Raw genomic sequence first — 22,991 nt, forward strand, 5'->3', positions numbered from 1 at the left:
CGACGTCAACACGGTCTCTTTTTTGCATGAAATTGAGGTCTTTTGGCATGCTACACGACGGAAACCCAAATCATTAACCACAATGTCTTGGGCGGATCCATAGGCAATGTTCAAGTCCTCCGCTATTTCTCTGATGGTTAATTTGCGGTTATTGACCAACATTTCTTTTACTTTATCAATTTTTTCACCGACTTTCGATGTCGATGGTCTGCCACTGCGTTCATCATCTTCGATTGACTCACGACCACTTCTGAACCGCTCGTGCCACTGGTAAACGACCGTTTTTTTTAGAGAATCGTTGCCGAAACACTTTTCCAACATTTCCAACGTCCGTGCGCCACTAAATCCGTTTTTTACGCAAAATTTAATACAAGTTCGTTGTTGCAAATTTAAATCCATTTCTGAAATTGTAAAAAATCGCCAACACACACAGAGATAGATGTACTCTTGGCTACGTAACTGTTGCAAATGTCAAGTTATGACACTAAGATTTAAAGGGAATATCAACAACAGATGTACCAATTTAACAAAAAAAACAGAACTCAAATCGGAACGATGGGAGCGCCACACGGTGGTTATTCCGGGAACATTTTGATCAAGGTAGTATTCTAGGAAATCAATGGTTGTCCCTCAATCCTTAGGAGCCGCAACTTTAGTATGAGTAGTTTATAATGGAGGCAACCAACAACAGAGGTCATTTGCAGAATGCATTTGGGATGCATGGGAAATGAGAAAGGGTAGAGAGAAACCTGGTGTCAGCATTAGCCTACTCTTAAAAAAAGATGTCAATGGGTAAAATATTTTAACGTCTCATTCGACGGATTGCGTACTCATTCAAAGTGCCCTCCACCACAAAGCACCTCAAGTAGGGATCAGGGTACCACTGAAAAATATCTGCCATATCCAGGATTTGGACTCGGGCCCTTTTGGTGGGAAGCCATTATGTTAGTCACTGCATCGTCCTAATCCCCCAGCAGCTTCTGAACAGATTTGATGAAGAGAGCATTTTTATTGAGACATCAGAATTTCAGCTGTGCCATAAGAACAGTAAGATCCAAGAGAGATGGAAAGAATACATTGAAGAACTGTATAGTAAAGAACTTTGACCAACAAAGTTAGACATAGAAAAGGAACATGACGTAGAGGAAGATAGCTTAGGTCCAGGCATACTCAACGATGAGATAGAAAGTGCACTAAGGGAGATGAAACTAAATAAGGCCGTGGGGGTTGCTAACATTCCTGCGGAACTATTGAAATGCTTAGGAAAGTGTGGGAGGAAGAGGCTATACGGGCTGATTCGTAGTATCTATGAGGAAGGAATCTGGCCGGAAGACTTTGTGAGATCAGTTTTAGTTCCTATTCCGAAAAAGGTAAAGGCTACATCATGTGAGGACTACAGGACAATAAGTTAAATATCCCACGCAGCTAAAGTTGTTCTCAGGATCATAAACAAAAGGATAGAGAGTAGGGCAAATGATTACTTATGGGATGAGCAGTTTGGATTTAGGAAGGGGAGAGGTATGTGTGATGCCATTGCAACAATGAGATTATTAATTGAGAGGAATATAGAATACAACCAGGAGGTATTTGCCTGTTTCGTAGATTTCGAAAAAGCGTTTGATAGAGTGAATCGGGAAAAACTAATGAGTATATCGAAGAAAATAGGAATAGATTGGAGGGAAAGGAGGCTAATCCGCAACCTGTACATGTCTCAGACTGCTCAGGTGCGAGTGGGGAACGGGGAGTCCAGATGGGCAGTTATGGGAAGAGGCGTAAGGCAGGATTGCCCATTATCACCGTTGCTATTCAACCTGTATGCATGGGAAATGATTAAAGAGGCATGGGAAGAGCTGGAGGTAGGAATGAAAGTGGGCGGGGAATTAGTAAAATCAGTTAGGTTCGCTGATGACCAAGCTTTAGTTTGCCAGTCAGCCAAGGGGTTGCAAACATTGCTGAGTGAATTGGAAATTCAATGCGACAGGTATGGGATGAAAATCAAAGGTAATGCGATTTTCTAGAGAGAAAAAGGCTAAGCTAAACATTAAAATAGGAGGGCAAAAACTAGAGCAGGTAGAACAGTTTACGTATCTCGGAAGAGTTTTGGACCAACACGGTCTAAATAGTAGGCATGTAAGGAGAAGAATTGCACTAGGCAAAGAGGCTTTCACAAGGAGGAGGGAGTTGATGACAGGGACTTTGAGTAAGGATGTTAAGAAAAGACTCGTAAAAACTTTGATATGGAGCGTAGCTATGTATGGTGCGGAATCATGGTCATTGAAGCAGGAGGATAGACATAGACTGGAGGCTTTTGAAATGTCGGTGTGGAGAAGAATGGAGAAGGTGAAATGGACAGAGAAGAAAACAAACGAGGAAGTACTTGGTATGGTGGGCGAAGAGAGGGGTTTGTTGGGAGAAATGCTATGGAGGCAGGAAAAGTGGCTGAAGGGGGTATTGACCGGCAGTGGGATGTTGAAAACTGTAAAAGAGGGGAGAATGTTAGACAAATGAGGAAAGGTAAGGAACAGGATGGGGATGTTGGATGGGATGAAGGGAGGAAGGAAGTACTCAGAGATGAAGAGGGACCTGATGTAGAGTAGGATACTGGATTTTGTGTTGTGTTAGGAGTAACAAAATATTTGTTTGATAGTTGCGTCCATCCAAAACCCTACCTTAACCGGTAACTTACCTTACCTACCTTACCTAAGTAATAAGGACAGTAGATAGCAAATGGATTGCAGACAAGAATGTGGAGAAGTCTGATGAAGATTTCATATTTTGAATAAAAATTTAATGCATGTATTTTGGGCCGTGATATAAAAAACCGTTCTGAAGAGTTTCACATGGCATTTGCACACCCTTCTCCTTGCTGAATGGAATATAAGTTCTTGGTCTGTATGGTCTAATCTCCCAAAACCACATTTAACTACATATTCAGTCTATAAACATCGCTCGCTTGCATGTTCTTTGTTAGAATTTTTTATCATGGAAAATCTATGGACTACTGACCGAAGGGCTCAGGCTTGATTCCCGGGCAAGACTCTTTGGCCACCTGCAGCTCCACCCAACCTATGTGATTTTTCGGGTACCAGATCTTCCTGGGAAACCATAAATGGCACAGGGTATTAAGGAACTGGCCCCCCCACCCTGATGTGTAAATTTCACATGCCGTCGGGCTTAATACTGAATGAACTCTACCATCACCTACCAAGCCGAAGTTAGAGTTCATTACTGTGTTATGTTTACCATGACAGAAGTGCTTTCATGTGCCATGGTTTCACTTTGGCAATACTCTGCTTCTCACAAATATAGGTGTATTTTTCCTGCTTTGCTTAAGGTTACGTACAACATTTATGGCATAATGGGAGGCTAGTGCAAAACTGGGGATATCTTTAGTGTTTGAAAGCCAGAACGCAGAGCCTTAAATAATAAGGGCAGCCATAATTTTAGTACATAATAGTATGCACCAAATATTCATATAGGAGTTAGATTGAAACAAGCCTTATGAGAACAATTAAAGGTTTTAAGCCAATGAATAATAAATATATAAAATAAATAAATACATAATATTTCAAAATGTTTTGTTTGAAAATGTGGTTCATTCCAAACCTAAAACTGCTTACTATCTATTAATCCTCCAATGAAAATTTAATTTGCTTTCAGTGAATATTTCCTTGGTATACTAATTCTATGATAAATTTTACAAAGTTTTTTCATCACCATTATTGGCAAAAAAGTAAAAATGCTGAAACAATCTCAAGAATCTGTTTGGGATACAATAATATGTCAAGAAAGGGATCGTTGCTGAAATGATTTTTCAGCGAGGGTTTGTGTACGATGTTTATAATGACAAAAATTCCTAATGCCACATGCATTTCTTCTCATTGCCTCCCCGGGATGTCCGAGTGTCTGACATTAGCTGGAAGGGAAGATTTCTTTATGAATTGGTTCATCAAAATATAACTTCAACAATAAACCAGTTAACCCTGCCATTTGTACTCTGTTCTAAAGCCACTACAGACTCAAAACCTTGCGGAGGATAAAAAAATGTTTCTGGAAAATTCCACCACCAAAATGAAGATCATAGCAAAAAATTCCCAAAGCAGGATCTGGTCAAATATGCAAAAAGTGGAGTACAGTGCGGAGTGGTACTTTTTTAATGCAGAGGGTATTTTTCCAAATAGATTTGATGCACACAACTAAGGAGTGGATGCAAAGTTTCACACAAGTCATATGGAATGGTCCGATAGGTACATACATTATTTTGTAGTTCCATGGTAATAATCCATGTAAACATGGTAAAAAATATGTCAGAAAGAAAACATAATTTTTTTCTTGAATCATGGCAAGAAATTCTAGTATTCCATAGTTCATAATGTCAACAGAGGCTGAATATTTGTAATTGTCATTTAATTTTTTTCACTCATGTTTTTAAATAAGACCATGTGAACAGAAACCATTCTCTATCTGACAAGCAGATATATTTGAACCTCACCTGAACCAAGGCGACCGAGACCCATGTCCTGCTCACGAATTGACGCTACTATCCTGCAGATGTTGTCCGAAGTGGAATTAGCACCTGAGGCAGGGTCATCACCCGAGTGTGGCTCAGCGACAAAGTGAGGGATCATGAAGACCATTGACCCTATTCCCATTATTACAGAACCTGTCAAAAGAACAGTTAATCAGTGTTAATTTGCCATCAGCCACCAGAGCCAGCTAAGAACAGGTTTTATAATGTCCTGTTAAACTGAAAGTCAACTTTAACCTCTGGTTAAGGTCAAAACTCAGTTTAATGACTGCAAGTTGAATTCAAAACTACTCACTATAACTGACGGACAGATGTTACTGGGGTTACAATATTTGCATTCAATAATGAACAATCTTCTGTTTACGAAGTCGGATTTGTTGGTAATATCCAAATTAATTTAATGTTTACATTACAAAACAATTCGATTTAAGGAGACATTACAGGTATATATAACAAGGCCTAATAGTAGGAGATCATTTGATTTCCAAGGGAAGGGCAAAGAGCATTGTGCCAGGCTTCCTGCTTGGCTTGGATGACTCAAAATTACTTAACAGATTTTGTAAAGTAAATAAAATATTAATATGTCTATTTTCAAAGATTATGAATTTAAGTGCAGATATAAGGAACGTCAAGGATTGGTACAAAAGTTAATTACTGAAACAATACAATTTGATGTTGTAAGAATACTATTTCAAAATAATGATGGCTTTAAGTAGAAAGATATTCTTAAATTGAGTACAAATATTTGGATTTTAAAAAGGCTTTATCCTTCAATTATACAAAGAGGTGATCATGGAGACTCTAAGCTACTTAGATATATTTCTAAATAACTGGAGACCAATATGCTTCAGATCACAAAAGCTTTTCTGATATGAATAAAATAGTCATGAAAATCACCTTGTTGCCTCGTAACATCTACATAATACCCTGCAAGCCGCTGCAAGGGCATGTGGCAGGGGGTGTTAGGTCACCACCCGCAAAAAGGGACAAAACCACATACAAAATCAACACATATATGCAAAACTATACCCACAGTGGCGTTCCTACATTCATGCAAAAATCCTTTCAACTAACATGCAAGAAAATACATATACTATCATCCATCAAATAATTGCACCTTAGGATGCCAGAAGAAATTTATCCAATAACGTGCAGACTAGAATTTGAAAAGTAGGAAGGTGAAATTCCACAACCACATGGACATGGAACATACAATGATCTCCTCCCCCAAGGACACAGGTAGGGAATATTACCCAATACTGCAGGTAGCGGAAGGGTCCCCCCCACGGAGAGAGACAAGTTTTGGAGCAGAAAAACAGACGAAGCAGAGCAAGAAATACTCTTAAGATACATATTTAATGGCGTATATAATTTAATGGTATTCTAATGAGGTCATGGGGGAAGGGTTTTGACAACAAAACACACGAAGTCAGTGAAAGTGCATGCAATTGAGTAGAACTAATTATTCACTAGACGCTGAGGGTGGCAAGTGGAATTTTTGCTATCTATTACCCTGCAGTTGCTATCCCGTATTGTCCGTGGGAAGAAGGAGTCCTCGAGTTGGCTAGTTCTGGCATCTATTTCCCAAATTTTATATGCATGATCCAAGCAATCAATGCATGTAGGAGTATGAATAATTTGTGAGACCTTGGTGCTGAAACATGCGGATCTGGATTTATTTAGTAATTTCAATCTTGCATTGAATCGTCTCTCTTCCAATGATTCCCACCCCAAATCCATGAGCATTTTGGTGACGCTTTGCGTTTTATCGTAAGAATTTTCAACAAAACGGGCTGCCCGGCATTGAACCTTCTCAATTTCCGAATGAGGCCTCACAAGAGCGTGGTAATAACGTTCCTTGACCTTGGAGAAACTTCTGCCAACAATTTGTTTAATAAACAACATTGGCAACATCGTTCATGAAAATGCTTTGGAAGAATGTATTTAAATGTTAGGTTTACCCGCTCTGTCAGTATGAATGATATTGTTACAATCCCTTAAGCAAGCCACAGTTTGCTTAACCCCTTTTACTTCCCTAACACATAACCAGAAAGCTTTGGGGTCAGTGTCCAAATACTCGCAAAGCACTTAACGTTTAAAGTCTTGTAAGGCGCCGTGTAATTGTGTTTTGGTTTCAATTTTAGAGACTCTATATTTTTCCCATAAATGTTTATCCTCCAAGGATGATGTGTTCACACCTGCTTTCTTTACCCTAGAGTGTAACATTCTTAGCTTTCAAAGGGCTTTTTTAACAAGGGCAGAAGTTTCAAAGTCTGCTTTGTGGTAATTATAAATTTTCTTTTTGGTTTAACAATCTTTTTTATTTCTACGTCCAAGTTAAGATTAACTGATTTATGGTCACTCAAGCCCTCGCCAGTTGATACACCAATAATTCGTTTCGGTGTGTTCATAAGAAATAGGTTCAATATGTTCTTTCCATGGGTGGCTTACTTCCTTGATGGAGGGAGTTTCTTTGAACCAATTTTATCATGGAATTACAAAATTAGCGATCGCGGGTCCCAGATTTAATGCTGTTGCTGTCCCAATCGATACCAGGGAGGTTAAAGTCACTACCAAATATGTGGATACTGTTCTTATTTTTACGTGTTACTTGTATATTTGTTCATTGAGGGTATGAAGTGTTTTAAAACCTGAGTCTGGAGGTCTATAGAAAGAGCATAAATTGGTTTTGTGTTGATTAGATCGCAGTAAGGTGCACCAAACACTTTCTATGTTATTATTTTCAAATATAAATTGTCTGCTTCCAAAATTAATTTTCACTGCCATGAAAACTCCTCTAAGTCCTGTGCCTCTATCATGTCAGTAAACTGTGAAATCTATTGGGAAAATTTCTTAGCTGTTGATATCATTACACAGGCAAGGTATTACTCTGTGCTGTATATCAGCGGAATAACTTTGGATTTTGTGCTCGAGATCTGCTGTTTTATTTTTGAATCTTCTCCAATTTATTACAAGGATAGTTAATTATTTTTATTTACGCTCATGTTTGTGTCTGACTGTAATTTAGGACGTATTTGATGAGAAGTGCATGTCAAATGTCTTTCTATATCAATGCCAGGGTTGTCAGTTACTTTTATGTGTCAATTAATCATATGATCTGCGCTAGCCCCAAATGTTACTGACCCACTAAATGACCTGCCCTCTATCCTAAAAAAGGCCTACAGTGGTAGAGAGTGTCCTATCCGCTAGCTTACTCGCCCCTTCCGCTGTGTAATGGACCCCAGATCGGTTCAGGGGAGTCCTCCACAATTGGAGGGTTGGCCTTAGGTTGACGAAGGAGGCTCCTATGTCTGCGTAGAATTGCGAGTCTCTGGTTTATGCCTTCCTTTTGGCTCCAAACCAGAGACCCGCAATCCTCCCTCAGTATGCGCTTATTTTGAATTTTAATAATGTTCAAGGTGAGTGGTGAAGGACGCACATGTAGAATGCTATACAGTAGATAGACATGAAATTCTCCACAGAACAGGGATGGTACAACTTCTAGCAAAACAGTGAATCAGATAGATCTGACGAGGAACCAGATGGAGCTAAGTAGCTTAGTTAAGGAGTTAGTATGCATTTCCCAAGGTACACGAATATCAATGGTTATGCCGAGGAATGTAGAGTGATCTACTTGGGGTATTCTTTCTCTATCGAGATAAACAGCTACATTGAAGGTTTTCATAGAAACATTGAAAAAGTAGATCAGATGTGATATATTGACATGGGGTTGGAACAGTTATTATTGCATTATTTGGATAATTTCTGAGAAAAAAGTTAACATTAGATTTAAATGAAACATGACGAGTTGAAGTAATATTGAAATTTGAATCATCCACATCTAAGACTGGATTAATATCGGTGGTGGGAGGAAAATAGTGAGGAAGATCATTGATACACAATAGAAACAAATTAGGGTCATGGATAAAGCCTTGGGTGACACCTCTTCAATCATGATTTTTAAGTAGGAAGAAATTTTATCACCATTGAAAATAAGAGAAACAGGATAGCATCTATTTGTGAGATAAGATTATAACCATTCTAAGCTTAATTTTTCAATGGAAACTTTATTGAGTTGATTGGAAAAGAATACCGAGCGCACAAATATTTTAAATATTGGTGATTCATCCAATACGCTAAACCATTATGAGAGACCTGTAGAAGCAGCCATTAAATTAATATAAAGCTTAGTAATTCCTTGAAAATGTAGACAAGTAATAAGTGTTTTAATACTTGTGTTAAGGCTAAATAATGTAAGATCTTGCAGCTTTGAGAAAAGGGTTATAGGTTAAATAATGCATTGTTTTGGAGAGGATTCAGGAAGAAAGCAACTAACTCAGGTGACCACTGATGAATTTATCCCGATAAGATGCTGCCCATATTACAGCAATATAGAATTATGAATTATTATCAATTAACTTGGAAATTCATACTTGAAACATGCTCGAATATCAACTATCTCACTTCAAAATCATGTCAAAATGATAAAAATGAAATGATCTGAAATTTTCATGTGGCAAATGACTCAGCAAGTACCCAGCTGTGGTGTGGTATTACACAGGTACTCATCTAAAAAATTTATTCGTAAAAATAAATCATACATTTTAAAATATCAAGCAAAAGAAATACTTCATGTTGCACAACTTACCAACAGCAATCCAAACTGGGATATGCCGGCGAGACCCAAGGTAGGATACAAAGATGACTGTAATGACATTTCCAATTTCATATGAAGATGCAACGAGGCCAGAGAGAGAGGATGGGATCTCAAATCTTTTCTCAATGGTAGTAATGACAGAGTTTATGTATCCAGAAGAGAGGGCTTGCTGCAGTGTAACCAGGAACGAGAGCAGGAGAACAAAGACCTGAAATAGGAAAAAGAGAATTTTATTTAACATAGAGACAAACAATTATTCAAGAAGAGGGTATATATTTCCCACCACCCATTGGTTTGCATACAGTTTTTAAAATTCTTCAGTTTCCCTGTTTCCATTTTGGAGTGAATGACTGTCTTATGAGCTACAGATGGAGCTACAGATTACAGTAATATGCAGGTAAAACTAAAAATGTGTGCATTAAACTAATTACAGTTTGACAAATGCATAAAAACCAGCAATGTTTATTCTGGGCTAATGAAAGCATCACAATTTGACATTAAGTCATTCTCATGTCCTAAAGCAGAGGCAACAACTTATTCCTGCAGTATGCACTCTCATGCCTTAATATACATGTAATTAAACATAAACTACTACTTTTAATTATACACATACTACTGCTACTTGATGTATAAAACATTACACTTTTTCTCGTGCCATACCATATGAAAAAATTCATCCGCCTGGTATATTGAGTTAGTATGCACCGATGAATCTAGACCGTTGGCTCTCAATCTCTTTTGCTCAGTCATACATCATAGTCAATAATATCAGTCCCTCCCTCTCAAGATACATAGCCTAACTCAAATGGTGCACTCCAATACCAGGTTTATGTTAATTTCAATCTGCCACATTCACTAAACTTGATCAAATGTGACAAAAATACATTCAAAATGTTAAAATTATAAGCAAACTACGACAAGACGTCACACACTGTAATCCTTCATCTATCTGGGCAGCAGTGCAGCTTGGGTAGGAAGAATTTTGATCAACATCAATTAAAGAATATCTCAATCTAAGGTGGTGTTCATAAAGAAGATGCAACTACTATGCTCAAAGAAATTGAGGTTGTGAACAAGGAAGCAGTTTGCCAAAACATTCGTGTGGAGCATGGCACTCTACGTATTAGAGACATGGAACATTGGAAGAGGGATTGGCAAAAAAGAATGGAGGCCTTTGAAACATAGTGCTGGAGAGGAAATAGCTGAAGATTAAATGGACAGACAAAGTGGGATATGAGATAGTATATATAGAAGAGCACAAGAGGAAAGGACCTCATGGAGAACTCAATGGCAAGGGAGAACTATAGATGGATTGGACACACCTTTAGGCATGAATAGATTAGTTAGAAACATAATAGAAGAGAATGCTTAAGGGGTGACCAAGAGACAAGTACATAGGGCAAATTAATGAGAGAATAAACAGAGAAGCTATCAGGGGATGAAGGAATGAACATTGGCTAGAAAAGAAGAGAGGACTGCAATGAATGGATCTTAAGATTGAAATACTGATGATGTTCATGATTACACTCTGCTGGTCTTAATTTCCCTCCCTCCCCTGAAATTCTGCCAAGGGGGGAATTGCTTCCTTGCTGAGAACCCTCTTTCTAGATTCATGGTATAACGATCGTTATCATGCAACAAATCATCCTGTAAAGAATCAACAGAGAAAATTCCTTTCTGTACTTTTACGAAACAAAACTACATGCACACATAAGCATTTCCACTATTGGTAACAAAGGTAATTGTTTCCTAAAAACCATTCATTAGTAACTATTGATGGATGGCCCGCTGAATCATGAGCATCTAAGTTCAACTCACTATTCAATTTAAAAACATGTACGCCCAGAAAAACACACATTAGCGGGAGGAATAATTCTTGGCAAACTAAATTGTCTAATTAATCGAATAACATGAATATATAAATAATTTAGAGATATGCCAAAATGTGGTTTTTGCCAGAGAATGATAAATATAAGATGGCCCGAGTGAATAAATAACAGCTACCAAACAACAAGAGGTTGTACAGCGAGCAGGAGAAGAAACAAGTTTCAGGGGGGGGGGGGAGAGAAAGAAGATGGGGGATAAACAGAGAGTGCGTTAAAAGAAAGAGAGATAAGGAAGAGGAGTGAGAGGGAGAGAAAAATGAAGAGAATAGAATGCCAAATGTTTGACTGATGTATGACCCACAGGGAAAGGAGATCTCACACTGTCACTGACTATTGCCATATTTAAAAAAATAGCACAGATTTCTTACGCTAATTAAACTACTTTTATGAAAAATATCATCACCTTCTGCTGCCAAGATAATACCTTCTGTAGGTCTAATTGCACAAAAGTCCACCAATAGTAATTACTGAGACATTCAAAGGCCGGTGTTGAATATGTGCCTGTACCTGTGGATAGTTATGAATCCTTTGTCTTTTTTTGTTATCATTGATTGATAACCATGATGAAATGTATCCTCCATAATAAATATTAATACTACCCTTCCGTAAGATAGCACACCATGCTGAAATACATACGTAGGTTGCCGAGGGATTAACTGTGTACGTGTTTCATGGATTTACAGCCCTCACATTTCCACACATCTTATCACATTTTCACATCTTATCCTGCAAATTAAGCTTGAGCAATTTGAAGATTCTACATATTGCAAGGTTACATACTGCATGCAAGGGAAGTCGACGAACTATCTCCATTCTCTTTTGCCTTCACTTAGCAATTTCCATTACTTCAATAGCATCCACAAAAATGATTTCCAGTTTTTTTTTCTTATTGAAAACTCAAGGAAAAATCAAGCACACAATTCAACTTCAATGCACAATAACATTACCCCTAATTATTCAGGAAACAATTCCATTAACTTTCAATGATGGAGAAACGCACCTTAATTCCAGCAAACCTTTGAAGACAAGGAGGCCTGCACCTGAGAATTCCACAGTCACCAGGCAAGCTGTCTTCCCCAACCACAACTACCATGAGAGCAGCAGATGGAGCGGATAGGGCTGAGGGCTGCAGCGGAGGCATTGAGGCTGCCAAAGATGCTTTCTCACTCCTGGACAGCAAAGAAATCAAGCCGTCAGATAACATTCACACCCACAACATGCATTGAAATCATCATGATTGAATTTTGTTAATTGCTGGGGCAAGCAATTTTTTCCTGCTTCAAATACCCTCTCTTATGCACACGAGAAACTGAAAGGAGTAGATATCACCATAAACCTTTACTACTGAGAAATCACTTTCTGCCGATTATTTCTGCATTTTCGGAAGAAATCAGGCTGCAAAAATTGTAAAGTATAGCCGTGCATTCAAAATTTGAAAACGATGAAGTACAGGGTTCGTCCGGAAAATAAGTGTACTGACTCCTGGGCTGGGCGCGCCGCTCCAGGCGCGCCCAGCACCGCTCTGACGGGCTGCGATTGGAGGGGGGTATGTTGGCAAGCGACGCTGAAAAAGGCAGTCGGCTCTGAGCTGTGGTGTAGTGAGGAGCTCTGTTAACGCGAACCTCCACGCTCGACCCACGTCACGGAACGCGATGCCGAAGCAGCGTTATTCCATCAAATTTGCGGTAAAGCTTGGGAAATCGTCTACCGAAACTGTCGGTATGATTAACCAGGCTTACGGGGAGTCAGCCATGTCCAGAAACATGATCTTTCGGTGGCACAAGATGTTCGTGGAGGGCAGAGAAGAGGTCGACGACGAGTCTTCGAGAGGTTCCCGATGATGCCTTCGCGGGAGCGTTCCAGGAATGGGAACGCCGCTGGAACAAGTGTATCGACTCACAAGGGTCCTATTTTGAGGAATATTAGCTTAAGATATGTAAAAGTGTAATAAATTTTTTTTCCTGAGCTCAGTACACTTATTTTCCGGACGAACCCTGTATCAATAAAAAGTTTTACTTAAGAAGGCGGTAAAATGAAACAAAAAAACGAGCTTTGAATTGCGATATCATTGTCATCAAAATACGCGAGGTGGACCCAAAAGAGAACACACACATTACTTCCCGCCGAGTTCGAATCATTTAAATATTTCAAACATTAATATAACAGTTTCAGGTTTGGTTATGTGGAATTCCTTCATTATGAGGGTAAAAGATAACATTTACACTTCCACAATAAAGATTGAATATTTCACGACCAAGGTGTCGATGCTGTGCATCATCATCAGGTCTGATTAGGATGCGCAGCATCGACACCTTGGTCGTGAAATATTAAATCTTTATTGTGGAAGTGTAAAGTTTCTTTTTTACCATTAAATATTTCAGACATAGATTTGCTGGACACACAGAGTGTGAAATCGAAGGGCAGCAGACCCTGATCCAAGTAGAGGAGGAATACGGTGATTGGGGGAGCTGGTCTTCAAGCATGAAGGCGCTCTGCAGCATGGCTGTCGCACTTACCGGTCGGATGGGTTCCGGCTGTGTCCTGGGCGCCCAATCTCCCCGCAGGAGGATGAGTGCGCCATGGCCGCCGCCGCCTCCGCCGCCTCCCCCTCCCCATACAGCCCCGTCATAGCGTACATGGACTCCTGCCTCCGGTGGCCCTTGGACACGCCCGTCGAGGACCCCTGGCCCCCTCCTCCCCCGGCCATTGCGAGCGACATGGCCGCCTCCCTCTAGTGGTTAGGTCCTCTGAATCACATCACTCTCCTGTAAAGATTTGCAAGGGTCATCTTCGGGAGAAAACGTATCGGCGAGTGCGAGAGGAAGAGCGCGCGCACTCTTCCGGGAGCTATGGCAAACTACGGGCGCACGATCGCTCACCCATCTTGGTTGCCCAACAACTGATAATTGCCTCCAGCCGTAGAGACGAACCGAAACTAGAATGGAGGGGGACATGCTCGTAAGGATTCGATGAGGTGCATATCGATGGGCAGGCCGAATCAATGCACTGTCTACGTACCTGCCCCTTTACCTTTACCCCATACTTCATGCCATTGTCACGATACTCCGTTTAGCGGGCTTGCCGAAAGTGATTCATCACACTACGATTCCCATGCATGAGACAGCAGGGGCGGAAGTACATATTGGCATCAGGGATACCAATCCCATTCCCTAGACCCTACATTGTGGCATGTGCGTATTTCAGCCGTGGAGCAAGAATTCATTATTTTATGAGAATGTGGTTTCCCGTTGCCTTCCTCAATAGTGTTTTTAACGTGACACCATCACTTACCGGCCGCCCCACTGGGGTCAGACGCCATAGCAGCCGCCTCACTGAGGAACAGACGCTGCGTGGATTACCTTTCGTCTGGCTCCTAACCTTCGACCTCTCTGGCATGGGTGACCCTACCAGGAGCAATTATTATTACTCCCGCCAGCACAGCTCTAGGGGCCATCGGAACACACAAGACCTTCCACCACGCCAAGGTGGTAGTCCGGGGAGGGATATATATGATTTCGTCGAAGTAACACGGAAGTGTTGAATAAAAAACTTGGACAGCAACAAACATTATAAGAACACCTAAAAAGAACACCCACACGTTATATACATATATATACGCCTCTGTGGGAGTCAGTTTTGCATGTGGTTTAATTTTCTTTTGCGGTTGGTAGCCTAACACCCCCCGCCAAACGCCCCAGCGGCGGCTTGCGGGATATTATGTAAATGTATTCAGTTTTTGTCTGCGGAGGATTGGGAAGGTTAAAAACTGACTTAACACCTCCACCGTTAAATGTCGCCCATTCTGGGATTGTAAAACGAGATAAGGATAAATGTGTATTTAGCAAATGAAATACCGCACAGTTTTGTTTGGAATGAGTACGTACCGAACCAGTTCCCTGGCATTAGAAAATACGCATTGATTGGAGCAGCAAAGATTTCTTTAACGCATGAAATATTTCCATTCTTCACTTGAGTGGTGCAAGTCTTCGAGGAATCACGTAGCGCTGTGATGCAAGATCACCAACCACTCCTTGGACAGTCACTAGCCCGGGAAGACGCTATCTCCCCCCCCCCCCCAAAAAAGAAGACCCAATAAAGATAAGAACAAGAATAACTGGGCTGCACGGAGGAATATGCTACAATGGTATGTATGCGGAGGGATGAGTGAGTTGATGGCCACTCGAGCCTTTCCTTTCTCTTTTGAGAGCGGGAGGGAAAGGGTCGTCGCTAAGAAGCATTTTTGGGGGGAGTCATCACCACGATGACACACGCGCACCCTTACGCACGGGCCTCCGCATTGCCTCGCTCTAATCCGAAGGGAAGAAGCACGGATTCGGGCGGTGGGAGAGAAGCGACCGTTCCTACGAATCTCCGACATCTTCCATGGAATCACTCAAAACATACCACTACTGCTTTCCTGGATGGGGTTTACACCTCAATGACACTTTTCAATGAGCTTATCCAATTCAGTTTGGTAAAATTACAGTTTATGATAAATCATAACGGGATATGAAAATATTCGTATTTTCACTTCCTTCCTTCCTTCAACAGGATTTCAACAGAAATTGCATGTTTTGAGTTACTCATGTTACTCATTTTTAGGATAGAGAGCAGGTCACTTAGTGGGTCAATAACATCTGGGGATAGCGCGTATAATATTATTAATAAAAATATAAAAGTCATTGACAACACTGGCAATGATTTAGAAAGACATGTGACACGCACTTCCCCACAAAGGCGTCCTAAATTACAGTCAGACACTAATAAGGACGTTATTCAACATCAAAATAACTTAACTATACTTGTTATAAATTGCAGAAGCCTCAAGAACAAATCAGCGGATCTAGAACACATAATCCAAACTCATTCCGCTGATATAGTATTAGGCACAGAGAGTTGGCTGTGCAATGATATTAATGACCAAGAAATTTTCCCAATAGATTTCAAAGTTTACCGACACGATAGAGATACAAGACCCGGAGGAGGGGTTTTCGTGGCAGTTAAAAGTCATTTTGAAAGCAGGCAAGTTTCATTTGAAAATAATAACATAGAAAGTGTTTGGTGCACCTTACTACGGACCAATCAACCCAACATAAATTTATGCTCTTTCTACAGACCTCCAGACTCAGATTTGAAAACACTTCACACCCTCAACGATCAAATTTACAAGTTTACACGTAAATATAATAACAGCATAAACATAATTGGTGGCGACTTTAACCTCCCTGGTATACATTGGGACAGCAATATCGTTAAATCTGGGACCCGCGATCGCGAATCTTGCAATTCCATGATAAAATTGGTTCAAAGAAACTCCCTCCATCAAGCAGTACGCATGCCCACCCGTGGAAAGAACATATTGGATCTATTTCTTACAAACACGCCGGAACGTATTATTAGTGTATCAACTGATGAGGGCTTGAGTGACCATAAAGCAATTAATGTCCATTTGGACATAGCAATAAAAAAGATTCTTAAACCAAAAAGAAAAATTTATAATTACCATAAAGCAGACTTTGAATCTTTTGCCAATCAATTAAACTCTTCACTACCCGAGTTCAAAACCCGCTTAAGTCATGCCAACGTGGAAGAAACTTGGACAGAATTTGTCAATATCATGCAAAAAGGAATCGTAGATTTCATACCTATAAAATACGTTAAAGCAAATCGCGACCCCAGGTGGTACAATAAAGACGTTAGAAAAGCCCTTCGAAAGCAGAGAATGCTACACTCTAGGGTAAAGAGGGCAGGCGTGAACACATCATCTCCTGAGAATACACAATTATGGGACACATATAGATCCTCTAAAATTGAAACCAAAAAACAATTACGTAGCGCCTTACTGGAATTTAAACGTAAAGTACTTGGCGAGCACTTGGACACTGACCCCAAAGCTTTCTGGTCATATGTTAGGGAAGTAAATGGGAGTAAACAAACCGTGGCTTGCTTAAGGGATTGTAGCAATGTAATTCATACAGACAGCGAGGTTAAAGCTAACATCTTAAATTCATTCTTCCAAAGCGTTTTCTCGAATGATGTTGCCACCGCATATCTCCAAGAAACAATACATACTCCACCCATGGAAAAAATAACAGTGGACCAACAAGGAATTCTAAAATTACTTAATGAGATTAAACCCAACAAATCCCCGGGTCCCGAAAATATACCAGCTAGGGTGATAAAACATTTAGCTCCAAACATTGCCCCGTACCTTGAATTTATATTTAACAAATCCCTCACAGAGTGCAAAGTACCTAAGATTTGGAAAACCGCGCAAATAACGCCTATTTTTAAAAGTGGTGACAGGGAGGATCCCAGTAATTACAGACCTATATCTCTCACTTCTATCTGTTGTAAAATCTTAGAGCACATAATTGTCAGTTCAATAATGATACACCTTGACAATATTAACTTTTTAATTGACAATCAACACGGATTCAGGAAAACCCGCTCCTGCGAAACCCAATTAGGATTATTTACACATGATTTACTTGTATCTGGTGAGAGAGGTAGGCAAGTGGATGCCATCTTCTTAGATTTTCAAAAGGCATTTGATAAGGTCCCACATCGTAAACTCATTCATAAATTAAAGGTCGCGGGTATAAACAAGGGCGCTATAAGTTGGGTTAAAGATTTTCTTTCAGAGCGGGAACAGAGGGTAGTCCTTGATGGCGCTAGTTCCGACAGCGTTCGAGTCACGTCGGGGGTACCTCAGGGAAGTGTGATCGGGCCGTTGCTTTTCTTGATTTTTGTTAACGATTTGAACCGCGAAGTGAAAAGTAAAATTAGGATGTTCGCGGATGACACGGTGATCTATCGGGAGATATCTGGGGATGAGGATCGTTTTATTCTAGCGCAGGATTTAGATTGCATTACTAAATGGTGGTCTAACTGGGGATTGACTCTAAATTATAATAAATGTTCAGTGGTAAATTTCTTTAAAAGATCAACGGGATTTGCTTACAAATTAGCTGGAGGTGACCTAGCAGTAGTTGATACGGTAAAATACCTAGGTGTCACATTCACTAAAGACTTAACTTGGGGGACTCACATACGTAAAGTCTGCGGTCAAGCAAATAAAAAATTGGGATTCATTAGACGCATTGTCGGCAAAAGTGACTCAAAGGTCAAGGAACGTTGTTACCACGCTCTTGTAAGGCCTCATTTAGAATACGCATGCAGCGTGTGGGACCCGAGTGAAAAAGGTCTCATTCGGGAAATCGAGAAGGTTCAACGCCGGGCAGCCCGTTTTGTAAAAAATTCCTACGATAAAACGCAAAGCGTTACCGAAATGCTCATGGATTTGGGGTGGGAATCATTAGAAGAGAGACGATTCAATGCAAGACTGAAATTATTAAATAAATTCAGATCCGCATGTTTCAGCACCGAGGTCTCGCAGATTATTCGTACTCCTACATACATTGGTCGCTTGGATCATGCATATAAAATTCGGGAAATAGATGCCAGGACTAGCCGACTCAAGGACTCCTTCTTCCCACGGACAATACGGGATAGCAACTGTAGGATTATAGATAGTAAAAATTCCACTTGCCACCCTCAGTGTCTAAAAAATAATTAGTTCTACTTAAATGCATGCTCCTCCACTAACCTTATGTGTTTTGTTATAATAACCCATTCTTTCCGCATGATATCATTCGTGTTCTGTTCATCTGTTTTTAAGTTTCCCTTTCAGTCCCTCTTCCCTCCCGGCGGGGGGAAATTCCTGCTACCTGCAACGTTGGGTCGAATTCCCTTCCTTTTACTGTCTCTTTGGGGGGTTGAGTGTTTTGTGGTGCATTTTCATGTGGTAGTGATGTTTCACATTCTTGCTTGTTGTGTCCTGGCTTGCGTGTTTTAGGATGGCTTTCGTGCTGTATCCTGGGGTGCAGTTTTTTGTTGTTTTGCGGTGTATGTGTTTGCATGAGTATTGGATGGAGGGAGTTTTGCATGAGTGTGTGCGCTGCTGGGGTGTAATTTTCCGTGTTGTTTTTTGCATGTGGTATCTTTCGTTTTTACGGTTGGTGACCTAACACCCCCCGCCACACGCCCTTGCGGCGGCTTGCGGGGTATTATGTAGATGTAGATGTAGATGAACATAATCGGGTCGTTTTCACCATAATGGATTGTTCGCGTGAGCATTGCACGCTATTGGACTTCGCTGTTTGCCACAGCTAAAAACTGACGAACTGAACGACACGAATTTGTATAAACATTTCTAATCAAATGCGATATACTGATACAAGTTTTTTTCGGCAAAAATCGACCCATCGGAAGTGACCCTGACCTCGGGGTCATTTTCATATTTGTATCGATTTTATCGGCCATCTTTAAAAAAAATTGTAGTAAGTTTGCATTAAAATGTTTCTCATGCGATGTCATTCCACAAATTATGCAAAGCGAATTTCTCCTATAAACTCACCGCTTATAGATTTTTGCTTTTGAAACTCTCCACTTTTTTGTACGGATATCCATCATACCATCAAATAGATTATCAAGACATTTTCCAGCGACAGTTTCGTGGAAATGAAATTTTCCAAGCCCTTCGCATCAGACTAATTTCCGTTAAATTTTTAAATTTCAAAGCTACTTCTTCAAACCAGAGTGACACTCTTTGAACGACACTCACTCCTAATTTCACGAAACAATTGTTGACGAGGATAAGTCACGTGAGGAATCGGAGCTGGGTTTTCATGACTAGTCTTAGATGACAAGGTTTCCATGCAAGCAGCACGTATCGCGACGAAACTTAACACCGACTCGACATTAACTTTGATCGCATGGCCTCGTTCGCCGGCGATGGCGCGCCTCCCTTGGCTGGCGGGACCGGCCGCCGCGGGGCCCACTTGCACAAAAAAAACGCACTTCTAGGCTCGAATTGAAAAAAATAAAACTAATCGCTGAATGTGCAGTTTTGCAAGCAAAAGTTAAAAAAAAAAAATTGTGATTTCGTTGAAGAATAAGGATCCTTAGAGAAAGCAGTGGTTGGATAAAGGAAAGGAGAGCGAACAAACACGTTTCGAGGGATTTAGCATAGCTGGTAGGCAAGAGCGTAGGTCATATATTGGGATAATTAAAGTAGAATCCAGCGCTTTTTATCAATTCAAATCAGGTTATGACTCTCAAATCCCCAAAAAAATTGAACAAACAAACACTTTCGTTAAAACAGCATATAACCCACCTAAATTTAATAAAATTGGTGCCTCTAAATACATAACAGATAGCAATGCAAGTGAATTTCATTCTTTTGTCTCTGTTAACCACGAATCGTCTCAAAACAGTTTTGTTAGCGTACATAAAACCGAAAAACAAGAAGTTATTAGCCAAATTAAAATTATAATATTAAACTGCCGTAGCATTAGAAACAAAATATCGGATATTGAACATATTTTTGTCACTACAATCGCAGACATAGTAGTTGGAACGGAAAGTTGGCTCACGGGAGATATAGCAAACAATGAGGTTTTTCCGAACGGTTTCACAATTTACAGAAGGGACTGACCAAATAGGTTGGGTGGGGGAGTATTCATTGCAGTAAAGTCACATCTTAGTAGCCAACGATATGAATGCGACGTAGATGACATAGAAAGCGTTTGGTGCAACATTAAGGACTACAACGGCAGAAGCCTATTCGTGTGTTCATTTTATAGGCCCCCAGATTCTAACACAGATGTCCTACACAAGCTCGACGAACAAATATCCGCTATCAGAAAAGACAAAGCAACAGTATTACTAAAATCGCTGGTGACACAAATCTACCATCAATTGACTGGGACAACTACTGCGTAGGAAAATCTGCCAAAAACAAAGATTCATGCCAAGAACTCCTTCATATATTCACAAAACACTCCTTAGAACAAATTGTTATATCACCAACACGGGGCCAAAGCATACTAGACATCTTTGCGACTTCTATGCCCGAAATCATTACTAACATTGAAATAATAGACGGAATCAGTGGCCAAGAGGCTATTCTAGTAGAGTTAAAAACTAAGTTCGTCAAAATAAACAAAGAAAAGCATAAAAGATACCTATACAACAAGCCAAATTTTAACGGACGAGGAGAATATTTAAAGATAAAATTACCAGAATACAAGACAAAAACCCTGACAACCAATATAGAGAACACTTGGAATTATTTCTTAAATATTTTACGCGAAGAATTGAAGACGTACATCCCGTCCAAACTTAAATGCGACAGTTAGGAACCTAGATGGTACAACGGGGGAGTCAGATCGCATTAAGAAGGCAAAGAAAGCTACAGTGAAATTTTAAAAAGAGTTTAAAAATTGACGATATCGTTTATATGAATACATCCAAACAGCAACTAAAAGAATGTCGTAGTAAGACGAAAAGTATTATGCGCACAGCACTACACTCTTTTAAATCTAAAATGCTAAGCGAATATCTTGAGGAAAATCCAAAGTCATTCTGGTCCTATGTTAGGGAAATACAGGGTAAACGTCCTACTGTTCATTCTTTGAAGACGGAAAATGGAGAAATCATTACAGATAGCGTGAAAAAGGCAAATATTTTAAACCATTTTTTCCAGAGCGTCTACAATAAAAACACAAACGCACCAAACGATCCTCCACACCCACCCGGGGAACACATGAGCAATCTTACACTGACCAAGCAGGGAGTAGTACATCTGCTCCGTAGTATCAAAGCACACAAGGCACCTGGTCCGGAAGAAATACCTGCTAGAATATTAAAGGAATTAGCTGAAGACATTGCCCCATTTTTACATATTGTTTTTCTAAAATCGATAGAAGAAGGCTCAGTGCCTCGCGACTGGTAGCTAGCCCATATAACTCCCATCTATAAAGGCGGCGATAGGGATAAACCAACCAATTACCGACCCATTACTTAAACATCGATCTCTTGTAAAATATTGGAACACATTATTGTCACTAACATTATGAGATTTCTTGAAAGTAGGAAAATACTAATTTACAACCAGCACGGATTTAGGAAAAGCAGATCTTGCGAAACACAACTTGGTCTCTTCATTCACGATATACTTAGATCGGGAGAAAACAACACACAAGTCGACGCAGTATTCCTGGATTTCAAAAAAGCCTTCGACCAAGTCCCACACAATAAATTGTTAGAGAAAATAATTAATTGGATTAGAGACTTCTTGTCAAACCGCAAACAAATAGTAGTCATACCTGTAGATGGGTTGTGCTCAACGGATAGAGATGTAACTTCGGACGTCCCCCAGGGAAGTGTAATCGGGCCTCTTCTGTTCTTAATATACATTAATGACTTAAGCACACACGTTGGTAGCAATCTGAGGTTATTTGCTGACGACACGGTGGTGTACAGGGAAATAAGAAGCCAACTAGATCGCGAGCTATTCTCTAGAGACTTAGACAATATCTCGGAATGGTGCAATAAATGGGGATTAACACTTAATATTGATAAATGCGCAGTTTTGAAATTTTGGAACAAAGGAAGCAAGGAACAGGATATAAACTACAAAATAGAGGGTTCAGTATTGACTACGGCAAATCAAGTTAAATATTTGGGGGTTGTTCTAACACCACGCCTTTCATGGGGAGCACATATCAGGACAATATGCGGATCAGCTTTAAAGAAACTTGGCTTCATAAAACGGGTGGTGGGGAAATGTGATGAAAAAGTTAAAGAGAGGTGTTATTTTGCACTAGTTAGACCTCATTTGGAATACGCCGCAAGTATTTGGGATCCTTGGGAGAAAATTTGGCAAAAAGAATGAGAGAAAGTCCAGAGAAAATCCGCTAGATTCGTTAAAAATGTTATGATAAGAACACAAGTGTGACAGGTTTCTTATTGGATTTAGGCTGGGAACCACTTGAAGTGCGGAGAGAACAAGCAAGGCTTGGACTTTTAGAAAGGTTCAGAACAAACGAGTTTAACTATGACACTGAAGGAATTA

General features: G+C 40.1%; 1 protein-coding gene across 1 annotated transcript in view; it reads right to left on the minus strand.

The window, feature by feature from the left end:
* Oatp30B (Organic anion transporting polypeptide 30B) overlaps window positions 1-13,668 on the minus strand; it is a 44,453-nt gene extending 30,785 nt beyond the window's left edge. The window contains exons 1-4 of the mRNA XM_071585938.1: window positions 13,588-13,668; window positions 12,072-12,240; window positions 9,177-9,393; window positions 4,493-4,663 (exon numbers count right to left, since the gene is read on the minus strand). Coding sequence (XP_071442039.1) covers window positions 4,493-4,663; window positions 9,177-9,393; window positions 12,072-12,240; window positions 13,588-13,652 — 622 coding nt within the window. The 5' untranslated portion in view covers window positions 13,653-13,668. The remainder of the gene's footprint in view (window positions 1-4,492; window positions 4,664-9,176; window positions 9,394-12,071; window positions 12,241-13,587) is intronic.
* Window positions 13,669-22,991: the final 9,323 nt, after the last annotated feature.

Source organism: Hetaerina americana, unplaced genomic scaffold, assembly GCF_022747635.1.
Source record: "Hetaerina americana unplaced genomic scaffold, ioHetAmer1.1.p SCAF_2, whole genome shotgun sequence".
NCBI lineage: Eukaryota > Metazoa > Arthropoda > Insecta > Odonata > Calopterygidae > Hetaerina > Hetaerina americana.